This window comes from Primulina tabacum, chromosome 4 (genome assembly GCF_025594145.1).
Source record: "Primulina tabacum isolate GXHZ01 chromosome 4, ASM2559414v2, whole genome shotgun sequence".
Taxonomy (NCBI): Eukaryota; Viridiplantae; Streptophyta; class Magnoliopsida; order Lamiales; family Gesneriaceae; genus Primulina; species Primulina tabacum.
The window spans coordinates 43,149,324-43,169,420 of record NC_134553.1 but is presented as its reverse complement, the minus strand read 5'-3'; the positions used below and the strand labels follow the sequence as shown (position 1 = coordinate 43,169,420).

The 20,097-nt window shown below is 36.0% G+C and overlaps 3 protein-coding genes across 4 annotated transcripts; all 3 read left to right on the top strand.

The window, feature by feature from the left end:
- The first annotated feature begins 550 nt into the window (after nucleotides 1-550).
- LOC142543310 (phytochrome B-like) lies at nucleotides 551-6,901 on the top strand. 2 transcript variants are annotated; one of them, XM_075650496.1, is made up of 5 exons: nucleotides 551-1,141; nucleotides 1,213-3,052; nucleotides 3,619-4,426; nucleotides 4,657-4,950; nucleotides 6,082-6,901. In XM_075650496.1, the coding sequence occupies exons 1-5, from the start codon at nucleotides 1,109-1,111 to the stop codon at nucleotides 6,299-6,301; spliced, it is 3,195 nt and encodes a 1,064-aa protein (XP_075506611.1). In that variant the 5' UTR covers nucleotides 551-1,108; the 3' UTR covers nucleotides 6,302-6,901. The 2 variants fall into 2 exon arrangements, with proteins under 2 accessions (XP_075506611.1, XP_075506610.1); XM_075650495.1 differs by having other exon boundaries at nucleotides 551-3,052.
- A 2,581-nt stretch (nucleotides 6,902-9,482) lies between these two features.
- LOC142542008 (secreted RxLR effector protein 161-like) lies at nucleotides 9,483-9,827 on the top strand. Its single transcript, XM_075648457.1, has one exon. The coding sequence runs from the start codon at nucleotides 9,483-9,485 to the stop codon at nucleotides 9,825-9,827; it is 345 nt and encodes a 114-aa protein (XP_075504572.1).
- A 2,574-nt stretch (nucleotides 9,828-12,401) lies between these two features.
- Nucleotides 12,402-19,170, top strand: LOC142543309 (uncharacterized). Its single transcript, XM_075650493.1, has 16 exons — nucleotides 12,402-12,724; nucleotides 12,919-13,113; nucleotides 13,710-13,784; nucleotides 13,878-14,045; nucleotides 14,223-14,386; nucleotides 14,491-14,706; nucleotides 15,169-15,295; nucleotides 15,480-15,668; nucleotides 15,921-16,007; nucleotides 16,178-16,338; nucleotides 16,815-16,934; nucleotides 17,936-18,161; nucleotides 18,286-18,345; nucleotides 18,416-18,589; nucleotides 18,698-18,807; nucleotides 18,921-19,170. The coding sequence occupies exons 1-16, from the start codon at nucleotides 12,425-12,427 to the stop codon at nucleotides 19,084-19,086; spliced, it is 2,538 nt and encodes an 845-aa protein (XP_075506608.1). The 5' UTR covers nucleotides 12,402-12,424; the 3' UTR covers nucleotides 19,087-19,170.
- The last annotated feature ends 927 nt before the right edge of the window (nucleotides 19,171-20,097 follow it).

Genomic DNA, 20,097 nt, shown 5'->3' with positions numbered 1-20,097 from the left:
CACACAAGTTTTTGCCATGATTAGAACAGTCTTATTTGCAAATAAGAATATCATGAAAAGAAAAATAGTATTTTGATCAAATTTCGTTTACCAAAAAAGTTGTGTGATTAATAAAATATTTAAGTTGGACGCGAAATAACAATGAATACATGATAATATTTTACGTTTACCTGTTTAACATTAGGGTAATATGTTAAATTACAAATTTTTTCTTTTTCAATAATTAATAAATATATAAAAAATGTGACTGATGATATTGTAACACAAAAACTTTTATGTGACCGTTTCACATATCAATTTTGTAACATAAATTTCCTACCCGACCTTTTCCATTAAAAAAATATTAAATATTATTTTTCATTCTAAGTATATGAGTCGGATTGACCTGCCTCATGTGTATATAACAGACGAACAAACATACTTTTGTTGTAGTTCTACTTTCATTAATTGAGTATGTCTCGTGTGAGACGATCCCACGAATTATTATCTTTGAGACGGATCAAACCTATCGATATTCACAATAAAAAATAATACTCTCAGTAACCCACGTAGTCGTAGACCCTCTGGATTTTCTCTTTTCCTTGGTTCCTTCCTTTGCTTGGTATAATAATATATATAATATCAGCAATGGCGTCAACCAAGTAAATTTTCCATTTTACTTCACTTTTTGGGTAAAATTTTCATGCAAATACCCTTCAAACCTGTACAACATTAACAAAGTTGTATTTTTTGGGAATTTGGTTTCGTTTTTTCCCGAGCGAGACGGTGAACGCTAGTTGTTTGATGAAATTGCCGATTCCGGAAGTGGAACAACTGGAGACTTTGGCACTAAAATAACGTCTGTCTGTGGAGTTTACGTTCTGGGTTCTTGCTGATGTCTTCTTGAAATTACGGTAGTACAGTATCGAGCGGTTATTTCCAGCAGAAATGAGTGCGTCAGCAAACAGAGAAGCGCATTCTGATAATCAACGCAATTCCCAAGCTGTTAATCAAGCTCAATCATCGAGTGGGGACAGTCATCGTCGCCAGAATTACAATGTCTATAATGCATCCAGCATGAACAAGGTTGGCGATTCTACGAGTAAAGCTGTGGCTCAGTACACCATGGATGCGAGGCTTCACGCTGTTTTCGAGCAATCTGGTGAGTCTGGAAAATCTTTTGATTATTCGCAGAGTGTTAGGACTTCTAATCAATCTGTTTCTGAGGAGCAGATCACTGCTTATTTGTCGAAAATACAGCGCGGCAGCCTCATCCAACCTTTTGGCTGTACGATAGCCGTTGATGAATCCAATTTTCGTGTGATAGCTTACTCTGAGAATGCTCGAGAAATGCTGGGCTTGATGCCTCAGTCAGTTCCAAGTCTGGAGAAGCTGGACATTCTTTCAATTGGGACTGATGTAAGAGCCCTTTTTACCCCCTTGAGCTCTGTTTTGCTAGAGAGGGCATTTGGGTCACGTGAGATTACGCTGTTGAATCCTATTTGGATTCATTCGAAGAATTTAGGGAAGCCATTTTATGCAATTTTGCATAGGATAGATGTGGGTATTGTGATTGATTTAGAGCCCGCAAGGAGTCAGGATCCTGCCCTATCGATTGCGGGCGCTGTCCATTCACAGAAGCTTGCTGTTAGAGCTATTTCCCATTTGCAGTCTCTTCCAGGTGGGGATATTAAGCTTTTGTGTGGCACAGTTGTTGAGAGTGTGAGGGACCTCACTGGATACGATCGTGTTATGGTCTATAAATTTCACGAGGATGAGCATGGTGAGGTTGTGGCGGAGAGTAAGAGGCCGGATTTGGAACCGTATATTGGTTTGCATTATCCTGCCACAGACATTCCCCAGGCTTCAAGGTTCTTGTTTAAGCAAAATAGGGTAAGAATGATCGCGGACTGTCACGCCACTCCAGTTAAGGTCATCCAGGATGAGGTGTTAATGCAGCCCTTGTGTTTGGTAGGTTCAACACTTAGGTCTCCTCATGCATGCCATGTTCAATATATGGCAAATATGGGGTCAATTGCATCATTGACATTGGCTGTTATCATCAATGGAAATGATGAAGATGGCGTTGGAGGAAGAAATTCAATGAGGCTGTGGGGCTTAGTTGTTGGCCATCACACTTCAGCCAGATGTATTCCATTCCCGCTTCGGCACGCCTGTGAATTCCTAATGCAGGCATTTGGGCTTCAACTGAATATGGAATTACAATTGGCGTCACAACTTTCTGAGAAACGGGTTTTGAAGACACAGACGTTGTTGTGTGATATGCTGCTCCGAGATTCGCCCACTGGAATTGTCACACAGAGTCCAAGTATCATGGACCTTGTCAAGTGTGATGGGGCCGCACTATACTACCAGGGGACATATTATCCTTTGGGTGTCACTCCTTCTGAAGCACAGATAAAGGATATTGTGGCATGGCTGTTGGCATTCCATGGGGACTCAACTGGTTTGAGCACTGATAGTCTATCTGATGCAGGGTATCCTGGGGCAGCTTTTCTAGGGGATGCAGTTTGTGGAATAGCCGTTGCATGCATTACCTCAAGAGATTATTTGTTCTGGTTTCGTTCCCATACTGCTAAAGAGATCAAGTGGGGTGGAGCAAAGCATCATCCTGAGGACAAAGATGACGGACAGAGGATGCATCCTCGCTCTTCGTTTAAGGCATTTTTGGAAGTTGTCAAGAGCCGGAGTTTGCCATGGGAGAATGCAGAAATGGATGCGATTCACTCTTTGCAGCTAATTTTAAGAGATTCATTTCGAAATACTGATGGAAGCACGTCTAAGGCCATGCAGGCACAGGTGGAGGACATGGGTTTACTAGGGATGGATGAACTCAGTACTGTTGCCCGAGAAATGATCAGATTAATCGAGACTGCAACAGCTCCTATATTTGCTGTTAATGTTGAAGGCCGCATTAATGGTTGGAATGCAAAAGTTGCAGAATTGACGGGACTATCTGTTGAAGAAGCAATGGGAAAGTCCTTGGTCCATGATCTCTTACTAAAAGAATCAGAAGAAATTGCTGAAAAGCTTCTGTTTAATGCTCTAAGAGGTGCTCTTCTTCTCCACTTTACAAGCGTAGTAGGCACGATTGACGCGAATACATAATTTACTGGAAGTTGTTTAATTTTTTTTTATAGATAATATTTTTAATTAAATGTGAGTTAATTAAAATATAGAACAAAATTGAGGAACAAAATTAATGGTGAAAGAAAATACATTTTAAAAATCGATAAGCAATTTATAAATCATACTAAATTTATTGCTTGTAGTAAATATATAATCACAATATACTAATAAGAATTCATTGTAAACAAAAATTATTGTTTAATACTTAAAAATAATATCAATTTATAAATCATACTAAAAATTGGTGGCGGCATTCTGATCAAGTTACTTGGAAATACACCTAAGAAGCCAAATAATTTGTATGATATATATATATATGCACATACATATAGACACACACACACACATGCTGAAGTGTATCATTTGTTCAGCAATGATCAAATTTCTTTTTCTTTGGCTGAAGACTGTATACCTTAAGGTTGTAGCCAGTGATACCCTTAGACTAGTACAAAAGTTTGCATTAACTCATAGAATGAATAACTGATACAGGGGAGGAAGATAAAAATGTAGAATTACGGCTGAGGAAATTTGGCTCTGAACATCATATGAAGGCTGTATTTGTGGTGGTCAATGCTTGCATTAGCAAGGACCATACAGATAATATAGTTGGTGTATGCTTCGTTGGTCAGGATATTACTGCTCAGAGAGTGGTGATGGACAAGTTCATTCACATTCAAGGTGCTTACAAGGCAATTGTACACAGTCCAAACCCTCTAATTCCGCCTATATTTGCTTCGGATGAGAACACCTGTTGCTCTGAGTGGAATACCGCAATGGAAAAGCTCACTGGATGGAATAACCGGGATATGATTGGGAAGATGTTGGTTGGGGAAGTATTTGGTGGTTGCTGCCAGCTCAAGGGCCCTGATTCTATGACAAAATTCATGATTGTCTTGCACAATGCAATTGAAGGCCAAGATACTGACAAATTCCCATTTTCTTTATTTGACAGAAACGGGAACTATGTTCAGGCTCTCTTGACTGCAAACAAGAGGGTAAATATGGATGGTCAGATTATTGGAGCCTTTTGTTTCTTGCAGATTGCTAGTCCTGAAGTGCTGCAATCTCTGAGTGTCCAGAGGCAGCAGGAAAAGAATTGTGATTCAAAGATAAATGAGCTGGCTTATATTCTTCATGAAATAAAAAATCCATTGAATGGTTTACGCTTCGCCAACTCCCTCTTGGAAGCCACCAATTTAACAGACTACCAAAAGCAGTTGCTTGAGACAAATGCTGCTTGTGAGAAACAAATGTTAAAGATCATGAAGGATGTTGAGCTTGAAAGCATTGAGAATGGGTACAGTTATTCAACTTTTCACTGGGAAATTTGTTCAGTTTATCATTACTCTTGATATATTTGTTTAACTTGGATAGAGATAATCATTGAGGCATGTAGAGTTTGCTACTTAAATGAAATTCCTATAATAATTGACGGCTGTCACAAAATTCGGAGGAGATGGAGAGTTATTTTTTAATCATTTCGTCGCTGATCTGGTAATGATTTAACCGAAGATTTTTTTCTGGTAGTTCTCTTGAGCTGGAGAAAGCAGAATTTGTGCTTGGGAATGTAATAGATGCTGTTGTTAGCCAAGTCATGTTAATTTTTAGAGAACGAGGTTTGCAATTGATCCATGATATACCCGAGGAAGTCAAGACTCTGGCATTACACGGTGATCGATTTAGAATTCAACAGGTCCTTGCTGATTTTTTACTGAATATGGCGTGCTACGCACCATCTCCAGAAGGATGGGTAGAAATTCAACTTAGATCGAGTATGAAGCAAATTTCTGTTGGAATAACCACAGCACAAATTGAAGTCAGGTAAATTATTCCCATACATGCTACTCCATAAAATTGGGTGTCGATCATCTTCCTTGTGGCTTTTAGATTGAGTAAAGAAGTTCCTATAATATCCTCGTCATGTTCAATATAATTGATTGTGAGTCTAAAATTTTGTTTTTTGCTCTTTTCCGTTATTCACAGGCCCTTAAATCTTACAAATCTGTCAATGCAGTCGTATATATAAATTATGGAAATTTGTGCTTTTACTTCTGCTAACTAAACCATAGTAAATAGCGATAATAGTAATGGTCCATACTTGAAACTAAAATTGTTTATTCCTTCCATCGAAGGAAATGAAACCAATCATATTACCTATTGTTGGTGTGGATTCTCCTTAGCTACTTCATTTGAAGTGCAACCTGAAGATAACTAAATTTATGATGATACGTTAGCAATTTGAAGTCGAGGCATGAGAAAACTCTTTTTCCTTAAAACAAATTTTCTCTACATATGGTGCTCACGGGATATGACAATCGTCTCCCAAGATTCGACTTCCTACATGTTATACTAGCATAAAAAATCACAAGTTTCATAATCATAAAATGAAGTAAACATTTTTTTTGAGGAAAAAAGTTCAAAATGAATGCAAATGCTCTTCCGTCAAAGTTGTGTTGTTGTTGTCTCTCCTTATTGTTAATTCATTAGGATGGATTGCTATTTAAGTCGCAAGTATAAAAAATATGACCAAGAGACATATTTTGGTGACAAAGATCCATAAAAACTCGTAACTCTTGGTAAACATGGCCATTTGACGCCTAAGCGGGGAGACGCCTAGGCGCCCGTTAAGCGGTGAAATTCCAGGGCACAGAGGAAGGCGCCTAGGCGCCTCCCCAGCTGTCTCAGAGCGTCGATTTTCCCTTGAATGTTTTTTGTTTTTAGTTTTCTTTCGTCTTTACTTGATTTTCATTCATTAAGCTTTAAAATATCCGACACTATCGTTACACTTTTTCTATCTGGTAGTGTTGGAGTTTCTTTAAACTGTCAGTTCCATTTTCTTTCAGCATATTTGCTGATCAACAGAGTGACGTCTTCTTACAATATTTTTAAACTTGAGACAGCCATACAATTTCTAATATCTTAAGCATTGGCAATTGCTTAACCGTTTTGAAGGATTGTGTGCCGAGGTGAAGGTCTTCCAGCCGAACTGGTCAAAGACATGTTCCACAACAGTCGATGGGCGACTCAGCAAGGCCTGGGCCTTAGTATGTGCAGAAAAATTTTGAAGCATATGAATGGTGAAGTTCAATATATCAGAGAGTCCGAAAGATGTTATTTTCTCATCATTCTTGATCTTCCTGTACCACAAAGTTTCTTGACAAATACATGCTAATGTTCGGCTATGAGTAGGGTTTCTATGTTCAACCTTTCATCGACATGTCACACAACACCAACATTTAAGTTTTACCTCAAGACACATTCCAGGGAACCTATAATTAGGAGATATGTTCTCGATCTTTCATCCTACCAAGTCAGAATAATGAATCTCCGATTATATTCATTTGGGGTGTTTGAACTCTTCTCCTGCAATTTCGTAGTGGTTCTTGATCGCTCATTTCGCTATGAGATCCCAATCCAACCTCTACTGTATGTAAAAAAGGAAGGAATTCCAATGTTATAACCAATGTATTACAACTGATCTTGATATCCTGAATGGTGTACTCCTGCAATAAATACCGGTGACAGGAGGGAGAGATTGTTACTAATTCGTCGGCATGTTGTACTTGTACTGAATCTGTGAAGATCACATACTAATGCACTAATCTCTGTCGAAGCAAATTATAATTTTTTTACCGCTCTTCGGATGCTCTATCTCCTTGTCTTCCTTTTGTAGATATTGTCTTGTTTTATGAGCTCCTGTACCGGAGACTGTACCATTCAGGAACTTTGTATTTATTCACTGAATGAATAAATCTTCCCTTTTGCTGCGTCATCTGAACTTTATTTCTTTACAGACTATGCAAGTTTGTATTCCTAAAGTTGTCATTCTTAGTTATTGAAATTTTGAGGAACCCCAAGTTGTCACGATAATTAACAAGCCCCCGAGTTCCCCGAGTTCATGGTTCGATTAATCGAGTCACGCTGCACCAACTCGGGTGACACACACCAAAAAATGGAAATGAGAAGAACATGCCCAGGCAAAGTAGAAATATAACTAACTAGAAACTACTTACAACTTGTATTCTGAACTCAGTTATGCAACCACCTTCATAAATCTATGGTTGTTCGATATGATATCAGAGAAATTACATAGCACTACAAGTTTTACAGAACAATTTTTATTTAATATATTTATATTAACCATTTTGAATTTATAAGTACATTCGATTGAAATTAAAAGAAAATTGCTCCATAATTCATGGAAATAACTTGTAATCTTGATAAGATCCATTTACTGCCAACTTAGAAAAATTTCATTATAATTTGTCTTTTTTTTTTAATTTCCCACATCATTCATGGATTAGAAGAAAAATTTATTTTGTTTTGAGTATCTAGATGATTGATGAAATATATATTAATAACAAAATGAATTCCAGCAACTAATTTGATACTTTAAATATTGAAAATCAGTTCGGTTTGAAAATTGAAAAAAATAATAATTAAACTTTTCAGATAATACTAACAAGTTTATGTATGTTGATATTTCAGGGATATATTAGTAATTTAATTAAGAATATATAGTATAAAGTTCATCGTACTCGGCCACTGCCACATTTGGAGAATGTGATCCAAATCAAAAACTTGTGTGAGATTGTCTCACGGGTCGTATTTTGTGAGATAAATCTCTTATTTGGGTCATCCATAAAAAAATATTACTTTTTATGCTAAGAGTAATACTCTTTATTGTGAATATCGATAGGGTTGACCCGTTTCACGGATAAAGATTCGTGAAGTCGTCTCACAAGAGATCTACTCGTGATCCAATATCCATAATAAAAGTGTTCCCCCCCAAATATCACTAGGGATTTTTTACTTTTAATTTTCCAATATTAAATGCAATTTACTCCAAAACTCAGGCATCTTCCTTGTTATATGAATATAATCTGTTGTAATTGATTTACAACTTCATGAGCCTCAAATTCGTAAATTGAAAAACATGTTATCTTGATAATGCAGCCTTAGTGGTTGGCTCCTGAAGTTCTTCCTAACGAATCTTCTGATGAGAAGTATGTGCCGGAAATTTTAATAAAATTTAGAGGTTGAATAAAAAATTATGTCTCAATTCAACGCATGTTTCCATGGGGCTGGCTCCATCATGTATTAAACAGTAATGGATTCAGTTAAAATCAAACCGAATATTCTAAAATCAAATTAACTGAACTTTTTTTCTAACAAACCGAACCGACGGAACTTTACTACGAAAACCTAACAAACTAAATCGAAAAAATCGATTATTTCGATCAGTAACACAATCAACCGAAATTTTAGAATTTTTATATAATAATTATGTTTTAAATAAAAAATTACAATATAAAAATTAGATTAAATAAATTTAAATTTTATTTATTAAAAAATATTTTTAAGTATAGTACTGTTGTCTCATAAATTTCATTAGAAATTGTAATATTTATATCTTTATAAACTTTATTAAAAAACTTAATAATATTAATTTTATTTATAAAAGTTTAGTTTGTTATGTTAACTGAAATTTTATATTAAAAAATGAAATCGAACCGAACTAACTTATATTTTAAAAAAATTAAACCGAACTTCCGAATTAACCGAATGTAGGACCAAACGTTTGCCGCTTTACCAAAAACTATTGTTGGTGGTAATGGTGCAACTCAAATATTTTAAATCGCACAACAGCCCAAGCGTCATGGTTCGATTGCTCTACCTAGTAGGGACAATTATTGCACCTCAACACAGAACCGAATTTTCAAATTAATTCATTCCAATCTGTTATTTTGGTTGAAACCAATATTTTATTCACTCATAGACTGTAATTGATGTTTGATAGTTATTTTTTTATATATGCTTTTTTGGTTTAAACATAACTTGACAGTTTTATTTTCTCTATTCTCTGAGTTACTTAACCAAAAAAATTCAATATTCTCAAAATTTTATAACAAATAATTATTTTTCAAATTTCACACTTATTCAATTAGGTTATTATAAATAGAAAAATCACAAAACAAGCTCAATAATAATTGCATATCAATAATCATTATACATTTCAACCAATTGATTATTATTCCAAAAATATCAACAATAGATTTTTAGGGTAAAAATTCAAATTCCAAAATTCATACACATCATAAGATAATATTATTGCAACTTGAATAATCACATCTAAATATTCAATATAATTTTAGAGTGTTGAATTTTTTTTATCTCAAAGTTGCATAATTTCATAGCATACGACAATATTCAAAATACTTAAGAAATTCAATAAGGATGACTCTGCATTGGCTAGAACCCCGATAGATATCAGTCAACATCTATCAAAGAATCGAGGTGAGAGTATGTCTCAATTAGAATATTCTCGAGTCATTGGAAGTCTGATGTACTTAATGAGTTGTACAAGACCAGACATAGCTTATGCAGTGAGCAAATTGAGTAGATTCACGAGTAATCCAGGAGTTGAACACTGGAAAGCAATTATCAGATTGCTAAGATACTTAAGGTACACTCGTGATCATGGGCTTCACTATACCAGATATCCTGCTGTTATTGAAGGATACAACGATGCAAATTGGATATCTGATATGAAAGACTCAAAATCTACAAGTGGATTTGTATTCACTTTAGGAGGTGCAGCAATTATGTGGAAATCTTCTAAACAAACTGTAATAGCCAGGTCCACAATGAAATCTGAGCTTATAGCTCTTGAAAAGTGTGCTGAAGAGGCTGAATGACTGCGTCACTTATTAGAAGATGTTCCAGGATAGGAAAAACCAGTGCCGGCTATATGCATACATTGTGATAGCCAATCTGCGATTGGAAGGGCACAAAATAATATGTATAATGATAAGTCTAGGCATATATGTGGTAGACATAATACCATTAGACAACTACTCTCAGCTGGAGTTATCTCTGTTGACTATGTAAAGTCAAATGATAATATAGTGGATCCGCTGACCAAGGGGTTAAACAGAGAGTTAGTTGCAAAATCGTCAAGGGGAATGAGGCTCAAGCCTATAGTATAAATTGGTGCGAAGGAAAACCCAACCAGATCCCAAGAACTAGGTTCAATGAGACAACCTAATCACACTGATTTGGTATATCAGTGTGGGGGTTATCCCTAGTCCATTCCTATTATGAATCAGTGAATGTTGAGGATAAACTTACGACTTTTAATGATTCTGATAAGAAGCAATATAGAATCACCTATGTGAGAGAGAAGTAGGGCCGCTTCGAAGGAATTGCAGGGCTCAATTCTAGACCCTCTTGCAGAACCAAGCATGTGTTCATGGCCAACACGAACACAATCATGAGAACTGAATAGTATAAGGGAGAATCTTGTGTGAAGTATATCTTAATTTACATAAACGACAGAACAGTTCAAGGGCTTCATGTCTACTGGTCAGCTAGTAAAGCAAATATATTTCATGAGGGAATGTTCAAAGGGTAACAACTACCTATCCTATGCAGGATTCAACTGTAGAACTTTGTCACCAAGATTTGTATCAATTTTCATTCATGTGGGGGATTGTTGGAAATTTTAATAAAATTTAGAGGTTGAATAAAAAATTATGTCTCATGAATGTGAGAGTGTCTTTTGGGTCTCCACATTCTTGAGTTAATTGAAGAGTTTTGGCTCTTCATATTCTTGAGTTAATGGGAAGAGTAATTGAGTTAATTAATCTTACATGACTCTTGGTGTGCATTTTGGGGCTTATAAATAGTGTGTTCATTTCCTCACTTCATACACATGAAAATTTTATCTCTTTCAAGCACTCTCTTGCATTATATATTGTTATCTTTCCATTTGGCCTCCGTTAAATCTCGGTGATAAAGTAAAAGTACGTTTTCAGTTCGCCGTAGTAGTGCCTCGTGCCAAGTCACTGCTGGTTGTTCCGTTGTATTTTGGGAAACAGACGTCTGTTGAAACCTCGAAGCACATACCAAAGGGGGCGAATCTGTTTTAAGGAAACTGTACACGCTACAAGCCTCGATTTGGTTTTGATTTCATTTGCACGATATTTTTACTGTAAACATCATACTTGTTTCGGTTACTACTTTATCTTTACGAGTTCTACGCTACTGTTATTAGCATTGTTTCTAACAGTATGACCTAGTGGCATTTGTTGGATTAAGTTCAAGTTTATGAATGATCTGATTGGTGAACTCAGTGAACCACAATCTGAGAGTTGATGGAGAGGCTCAAAGAATTGCAGAGACAATATGGACTTCTATTTCAAGTTGGACGTGCTGCAATAGCTGGTGATGCCCACAAAAAAGAACTGTAGATGCGAAATGGAGCGTATTTGTTCCGAGTTTTGTTTGTACCATTGCCAGCCGATATGGTAGTGTCTTTTGTGTCAGGGGTTCTCAGTTGTCATTAAATTCTTGGGACTTCGTATATGGGTTTGGACAATCTTCTCTCTTTGAGCTAGTATTTGGTGTTGAGTTAGGTTCAACTTCCAATCTTAACATGGTATCAGATCTCAAGTTCCATCGTTATTTGTTGGACTGCCCATACTTGCATCACCCGTTCTGCCCATATTTGGGTTATTTGTAAACTTCACGCTCCAAATGTTCATTCCTGGCGTGAGTGAGGTGTGTTAGTTATCCTATATCGGTTGAATAAAATTTCTGGGACTTGTATATATGAGCTTGGACAATCCTCCCCCTTGAGCTAGTTTTTGGGGTTGAATTAGGTCTAAGTTACAATTTTAAAAGGGTTAGTTACAAATTTCTTACCGGGGATCGAACTGAAACATGTGGTTACTGACATAGATGCCAAATTTCATGCAAGAGTATGCTACTAACTGGGAAATGAGAAAAAGCTGTTCAGTACATAATGTGACATTATTAGAAATTTTTTTTTTGTTCCACGTTTTGAATATACTGACGGCTAAAAAGGTTCGACTGACTGTCTAAAGGGTTTGAATGAACAATTTATGTTTATATAAAGTTTCCTCCGAAATTTATTTTGTTTGCCTTTGCATTTCCAGCGTTGCATTAGGAACACCAAGAGCTCGATTTCCATTATCAATACTTTTTCAGACGAGTGTATTACACATGGTTTGTCAGGTTTACTCAGTGCACATTGAATTAAACCACTGTGGGCTCCATGTCATAAAAAAAAACTACCATGATCAATTTTTCTTATTGTTGTCGGTATGACTTTCTAAAAAACACACACACAAGAACTGTCAAAATTATAGTGCCCCCAATATTAGACTGATGTTTCTCAAATAAATAAGAATATCACACCTATTTTGTGAGGCCCAATGGCATAAAGTCCAGATGCCCAATATTTTTATGTACTAGTGGCCCAAGAGGCAACATGGGTCGAGGCCCACCCGAATCGGGGGCATTTGATTCTAGCGTTGTGGTCACTGCCCAGTCTACTTCAAGACGACGAACGACCGAACTTCAGCTTCTTGTTCAATCAATTCGACGCAGCATGAAAATAATTAGGATTTTCGGTTTGTTGGGAATCTTATTGTGCTTGAAATCAGCAGAATCTGCGCCTCAGGCGTATCGCAGAGATCCTGGTCATCCAACGTGGCACCATGGAGCATTTCAAGATGTTAGGGATTCCGTTCGATCTGATGTTCGTCAGATGCTTCACTCTCGCGCTGAGGTACAAATTCGCGTATTTTTTTTATGTAACTGTACGTCTATTTGTGAATAGATTGAGGTACTCAGTGGGTAATTTTATTCAAAGAATGTTGTTTCACATTTCAGGTTGGGAATCGTGCTCTAATAATGTTCTGTGCTATGATATATGGGTGGGGGGTTGATCTTATTCTCCTTAAATCATTTGTTCTCTTGCAGGTTCCATTTCAAGTGCCTCTTGAAGTAAATGTAGTCCTTATTGGCTTCAATGGTGATGGAGGCTACAGATATACCATAGATTCCCATAAGTTGGAGGAATTTTTGAGAGTTAGCTTTCCATCTCACAGACCCTCATGCTTAGAGACTGGCCAACCAATTGATATTGAACATCACATAGTCTTCAATGCATTTCCGGTACCTATTCATATTTCTTGGATATTTGTGCCCCTTGCTTAATGTTGTTGTTTGATTTTGTGCTTGTTGATGTTTGTTCGATTATTCTATTGAAAAGTCACAGAACAAAAATCGCAGATAGTATTTTTGAATCGCTCCGCCTTTTTATCACATTCAACATGAATATAGCAACCAAGCAATCTGCTTATTCAAAACTTTGAACCAAACCAATTTTTCGGTTTGGTTAATTATAAAACCAATCCAAACCTTAATCAACTAATAACCGATCCAAACCAGCTCTTTGGTTAGGTTTTCTACTTACCCCTACCATGAATATGTTGTTGTGCTTGAATGAACAATGATTTTTGGTTGGTTAATTATAAAACCAATCCATACCGTAGTCGACTAAAAACCAATCGAAACCAGCTCTTTGTTTAGGTTTTCTGCTCACCCCTACCATAAATATGTTGTGCTTGAATGAACAACGACTTTAGTTGACACTATTTTCCCAAAGATTAGAATTAGAGGTTTCACCATTTAGTAACATTTTTGGGAATGAAAGTTGAGTTGACAGCTTTTGGCTTCTGACAACTTCTCACTTTCACTTCTCACTATAGGCTGGACAGCCAGAATTGATAGCATTGGAGAAAGCTATGAAATTAGCCTTGACTCCTGCTGGCCATGCAAGAGAGGTGACACTATGTGTTAACATCATTTCTTAATTTTAGAATTATTGTTATATTTTTTATTTTGGATGAAATTTTTATTTAATTTCTAGTTTATAGGCCGATTTTGGCAGGCAAGTACCTTTGTTTGAGGTGGAAGCTACTACTGTTGAACCAGAATTTTTGAAGCTGTATGCTTACCTGTTTGATTTAGAAAATGCGGGATACCAAGTTGAAGAAATGGATAGACCTTGGCCAAATGCAATATTTGTTGTTAACTTTGATAAGGTACATTATAGTTGAATCTTTATTTTTCCCTACACTGATTTAGCTGAGGCGATGGTGTGTATAAAATGTTGCTCCTTGTATATACTTTGGAGAAATTAACTTTGTTTTTTTCAACAAGCTGAAATTTTTCAAAGAATTTCGTGTTATCGAAATCCAATTTTTTCTTATTCTTTACAGGTCCGAATAGATCCTAGAAACAAGGAGCTCGATCTTGATAGTTTAATGTATGGCAAAATCACAAATCTAAATGAGGATGAGATGAAGAAACAAGAGGGAGATTACATTTATAGGTACCGTTACAATGGAGGAGGTGCGTCTCAGGTTTGGCTTGGATCTGGCAGGTATAACGAGTTCTAGGTTACCTGTCAAATCTGTTCGATTAGTAACTATTGTCTTCTGTGGTGTGATTCTAAAGTTTCTCTTGCTGCTTGGTTGTAAAACCCAGGTTTGTTGTGATTGACCTGTCTGCTGGTCCTTGCACTTATGGTAAGATTGAAACTGAAGAAGGAAGTGTCAATCCTAAGACATTGCCTCGATTACAAAGTTTAGTGTTACCAAGATCAGGCACAGTTGATGAGCAGTCTGCTCATGATATTTTTGTTGGACAACTAGCTGCTGTGCTTGCAACTACAGTAGAGCATGTCATAGCCCCAGATATTAGGTATGTTAGTCTTATATGCAATAAAGAGTCTAGTTATTATACTTTTCTAGCTTCAAATTGGTGTCTGTGTTAACTATATAACTGCATCTAGATGCAATGTGTATCAGAACAAATTCACTTGGTACTTCAATGGTCGAAGAATGTTTTATTCATGAAGCTAATGTTGATATATTTTGGCATGCTAGAACCAATATCAATCTCCCCGCTCATTATTGGGGTCTCTTTTATGCGAGTGACTCCCTTATGACCAAATGACCAAGTATCTTATTAATTGAAGACCTGACATAAATTTCCTCTGTGACTGCCTAATGTGTAATGTATTTTCTGCTTAATCAAACTGTGATATTTCAATCATCTGTTATCACTTATTGTACCTTCATTTTCAATGCCTCTATTGTGATTGTTTGCTGCTTGCGTCTTGCCTCTCTTTTCATTGATAATTGGCATTTGTACTGGGATCAGGTATGAAACTGTTGATATGACTACCAGGATCCTTGTACCTATCATTGTTCTTCAGAATCATAACAGATACAATATCTTGGTGAAAGGCCATAATTACAGTGTCGATGTCGATTCCATTGAAGCTGAGGTGAGATTTCCTCCCTGATCTTCCATTCACGTTCTGTAGTTTCTGTTTCTAGAATTGGTTTAAATAAGCTGCATTTAATATGCACTATGCATCTTAAGGTTTTTTATTTTCATAGACTAACAAGAATCGAGAAAGTTTGTTTTCCCTGAATGTAGTTTTATCGTCTTGCCATCATTATTTTCAGGTTAAAAAAATGGTTCACCAAGGTCAGGAAGTTGTAATCATTGGCGGTACTCATGCACTACATCGTCACGAAAAGTTATCCATCGCTGTGTCAAAAGCAATGAGGGGTCATTCTCTTCAAGAAACGAAGAAGGATGGGCGTTTTCATGTTCATACAAAGACATATTTGGATGGTGCTATTCTTAAGGAGGTTTGTTTCCCAGTTGTAATCTACAGTTATATTTGATTCTATGCATTATGATCTAAAATGCACCATAACTGTGGTTGAATGTTGACTTACTTGAAAACAGTGATTGCAGGTTCTACACGTGTCTTATTTGATTTAGTTTCCTTCCCACGCACATACTTGTGACTGCTTTTTAGTTTGTACTTTTCTTTAATAAATTTTAACCGAAAAGGCGAAGACTAATCTTGGTACCTTCTATTTTCTTGGTAATTGCAGGAGATGGAACGATCTGCTGATGTGCTTGCTGCCGGTTTACTAGAGGTGTCTGACCCAACTCTTGCGAGTAAATTTTTTCTTCGCCAGGTTGGTTTTACTATTTTATTAGGGAACATTTGTCATGTGCTTTAAACTGTTGTCAGGATCTCCACTCTGACGATCCTTTTCTCAATTTATCATGTTTCGCTGTGTGGTATTCTTTCTTTTTACTACTTTCCCATGTATTTTGTTCCTGAATATTTGTCTCTCTTTATCAGACCTGGACAGATGAGACTGTTGAAACTGGTGATTCCATACTAAAGCATAAACCTCTTTGGGCGTCTTATAATTCAAAGCTTCAAAAGGGTAGTAAAAGGGGATTAGAAAAAAAGAAACAGGGTGACCTGTACCGAACTTATGGAACTAGAGTTGTTCCAGTGTGAGCAAATTCATCCTGCTCATCTATTTTCGTGTACAATTTATATGTTCGAATGTTGATTAGTTTGGTACACTCTTGAGACATTCTTCTCTGCTATAGGTTTTGATGACACAGTTATCCTGGAGGACATCGATTTATTTCATAATTTTCAGATAGTTGAATATCTTTTGGGGTTTTACTGTTATTTATGTCACAATCTTTACAGGATGATCAGTCTCTTTAATTTTGATATATCAATTTTTCTATAAATTTAAGTGCATTCTGCAAGTTGTAAAGATTTATAGCATTAATTAATTAAGTTCTTTAAATGTAAAGAGGAACGTCTTGATTTAGCTGTCATCCTATATAATGCTTCATTGTTTGGTTGTCAATTTTATTAATATTTTCATGACGAATAAATCCTTCTCAGAAAAGCATTTATTGTTTCATCCAATAATATTTCTGATAATCAATAACCGATGTGTTCCTAATTTCAGCTTTGTCCTGTCATTGGCCGATGTGGATGAACACCTTATGATGGAGGATGATAGTCTTGTATGGACAAGTAATGATGTAGTTATTGTGCTTCAGCATCAAAGTGATAAGATTCCTTTAAGGTAATAAGGTTAAAACTATTATTTCACTCCTATTGTTTTAGAGATTGATTTTGTTATTCAGCTACAACTTGTGTGGAATGGTGGAAGTTATGAAGTGTGAAAACATACTGATTTTATCTGGTTTGATGTTTGATCCGTTGATCCTTGAATTGCTCTTGTTGTTAATCTCTCAAAGGTTTACTCTTTTTTACTGTTGGTGGGTCTCTTGTGTCCTTCGGAAAGGAGGACTCAATGATGTTTACCAGAATTTCACGTATTCCTAACTTTATGCTCTCCTTGACTTGAAATTATTCACCTGCTGGCAATATTACAATTTACTGAAATTTCTTTGCTCCTGTCACTCGGTGCATCCGCCCCCATACAAACTTTCTCTTTCTCTTTCTCTTTCTCTTTCTCTTTCTCACTGCTCTCCTTTCTCTTTTAGCTTTGTAAGCTCTTTAGCTAGTAATTAATTAATCCTTTGGTTTCTAAGCTTGGAGACCCGGGCTTGGGAATTCAGTTTTATTGGTGATGGAGTAGGCAGGGTGGGAGAGTATGCATCATATGAGAAAGTATGGCATCGATTGAATCTCGAGCTAGTCCCATTCCCTTTCTTAGTGAAGGAATGGTAGAACTGGAAGGGTAGACAGATATTGAGCAAATATACCTCATGCACAAGCTTAAACTTTACTCCTAATATTCTATTCCACTCTTCCTCCAAAAAAAAAAAATTATTTTCCACTTACTTCCGTCAAGTCTTAATTGCAAGGAAGAAGGATATGAGTAGTTTTACCTGTAGCTCCATCCCCATTACCCCATCTCTCATCATCCATCAATATATCCTGCCGGACCAGTCAGAGCACAGACCAGGATTTTGAACCAATGTCATCTCTAAATTATTGACCATGTCACTGCATTCAATCAATGCTACTGCTAAGGATGCTCTCTTTGTTTTCATTGAATCATGGGATAGCAGGAATTTGAGAATTTATAACATCTTTTTTCCGTTCTCTGTTGAGCAGTTATGTTTCGGAGCTGGAGAGAAGACATGCCGAACCGTCAGTAGCACAGCGACATATATTAGCTGGGCTGGCCTCTGTTGTGGGTGGATTGAGTGCTCCATATGAAAAAGCTTCTCATGTCCATGAGAGGCCTGTGGTGAATTGGCTCTTGGCAGCTGGTTGCCATCCGTTTGGGCCATTTTCAAACACATCTCAGACTAGTCAATTGCTTCAGGATGCGGCATTGGTAAAAAACCTTTCCTTTTTTGTTCTCTAAACATTGATTTTTTAGAGAAAACATTGCTTTTTTAGAGAATATTGACTGGAGTCCGCGTATTTCTAAGAACTTACAAATATTAAATTTTCTGCAGAGGAACATTATATATGCCCGTGTTGATTCTGCTCTTCATCGAATTCGAGATACGTCAGAGGTGGTTTTACAATTATCAGTCGTTTTTCTTTTCCTTGAATTTTTTTTGCACTAACTTGTACTTTTGCCAGTCTGTCCAAGCATTTGCTGCTGAGCACTTGAAAACTCCTCTCGGGGAACCAGTGAAGGGTAAAAAGAACAAGTCTAGCACCGACCTTTGGCTGGAGAAATTCTACAAGAAGACAACCAATCTACCAGAACCATTCCCTCATGAATTAGTTGAAAGATTGGAAAAGTATTTGAATGTAAATTTTCTCTCCCCCTCTCTGTCTAACTTGTGTGTGTCTGTATTATCATAATGCTTACTAACATTTACATGTTTTTGATGCTTAAATGTTTTATTATACATTCAGAGCCTCGAGGAGCAGCTCGTAGACCTTTCGTCCTTGCTATATGATCACAGACTACAAGATGCCCACTTAAACAGTTCACAGATTCTTCAGAGCTCAATCTTCACCCAGCAGTAAGTTACCTAACCATTTTATCGCGACACCATTTTGATTTATTTTTCCTTCGTGTGTTCATTCTTTCTGAAATGGGGAGATATTTTCACTGATCCTTGCATGTAACATACAGGTATGTAGAGCATGTTTTGACAAGTGAAAGGGAGAAAATGAAATGCTGTAGTATTGAATACAAATTCCCTACGCACTCTTCCCAAAATTACATATACGCTGGCATTCTTTTAGCTGGGTTTTTTGTATATTTTGCTGTAATCTTCTTCGCATCTCCCGTGCGCTAATCTCGTCAGCTTGTTTAATGAGTAGGCATATTCTTGTAATGTAAAATCTTCATAAATTTTGTTAAGAGATGTTTGATCCTCTAATTACAGTACTTAATTAACGACTTATAAGTATATATATTCGCTGTTACATATACAATCTACGGAACAAAAAATGAGACAATTGACATGTTAGAACAGAAATTTGAGGAGCAAAGGATAGCAATAATCTTAAACCATATGTTTCACACTTAATAAGCCTATTATCTAAAATAAATATCAACTTATTTCCAAACGATAATGAAATCAGATAAGATAATATAAGTATCCAAGATGTAAAAAACAATTCTCATTGCAAATATAAGAAACATAACCAGTACAAGAAAAACCAGCAATTAGAAACTGAAGAACTGCGATGAAAATAGATAAATAATTAAAAAAATTGTCGAACCACAAAATATCTAGAATTCCAAAACAAAAAAACCTAGAATTGCCATGAAATTTTGGGATTTTTCAATTTAGTTTAGCATTTGGGATTTTTTAATTTTCAATTATAATTTAATATTTATGATTTAAGAAGAATTACATAAGAAGACTAAAAGCCTATAGTTTTTTTTTTTTTCAAATTTATTTTATTTTTATATAAAAGTTTTTTATATACATAAATTTTTTTTTAAAATTTAGATAGGGAAGGTGGCTTCAAATTTAAAGATTTAACCACATCATTGTCATATTTTATTTCCTCCATAATTATTTTCCTCTGGACCAATATTTATCTCACAACTTGAAAATCCTTTGCACCAAGTGATTTTGACCTTGCTTGCATAGCGCTCCCATTTCCCCACATCAGTATAATTCCAAGAAAACAACCAATTTCTCCATTATCAATATTAACAGCAAATATCAGACACACTTGTAGTTTTTTTTTTGGTAAATCTTGATTCACTCACTTAATCCTTGTTTATAATATTAATGTTTTTCACTTGTTCAGTTTATAAAATGGTAAAATTTACTGTTTTCCATTTTACCATT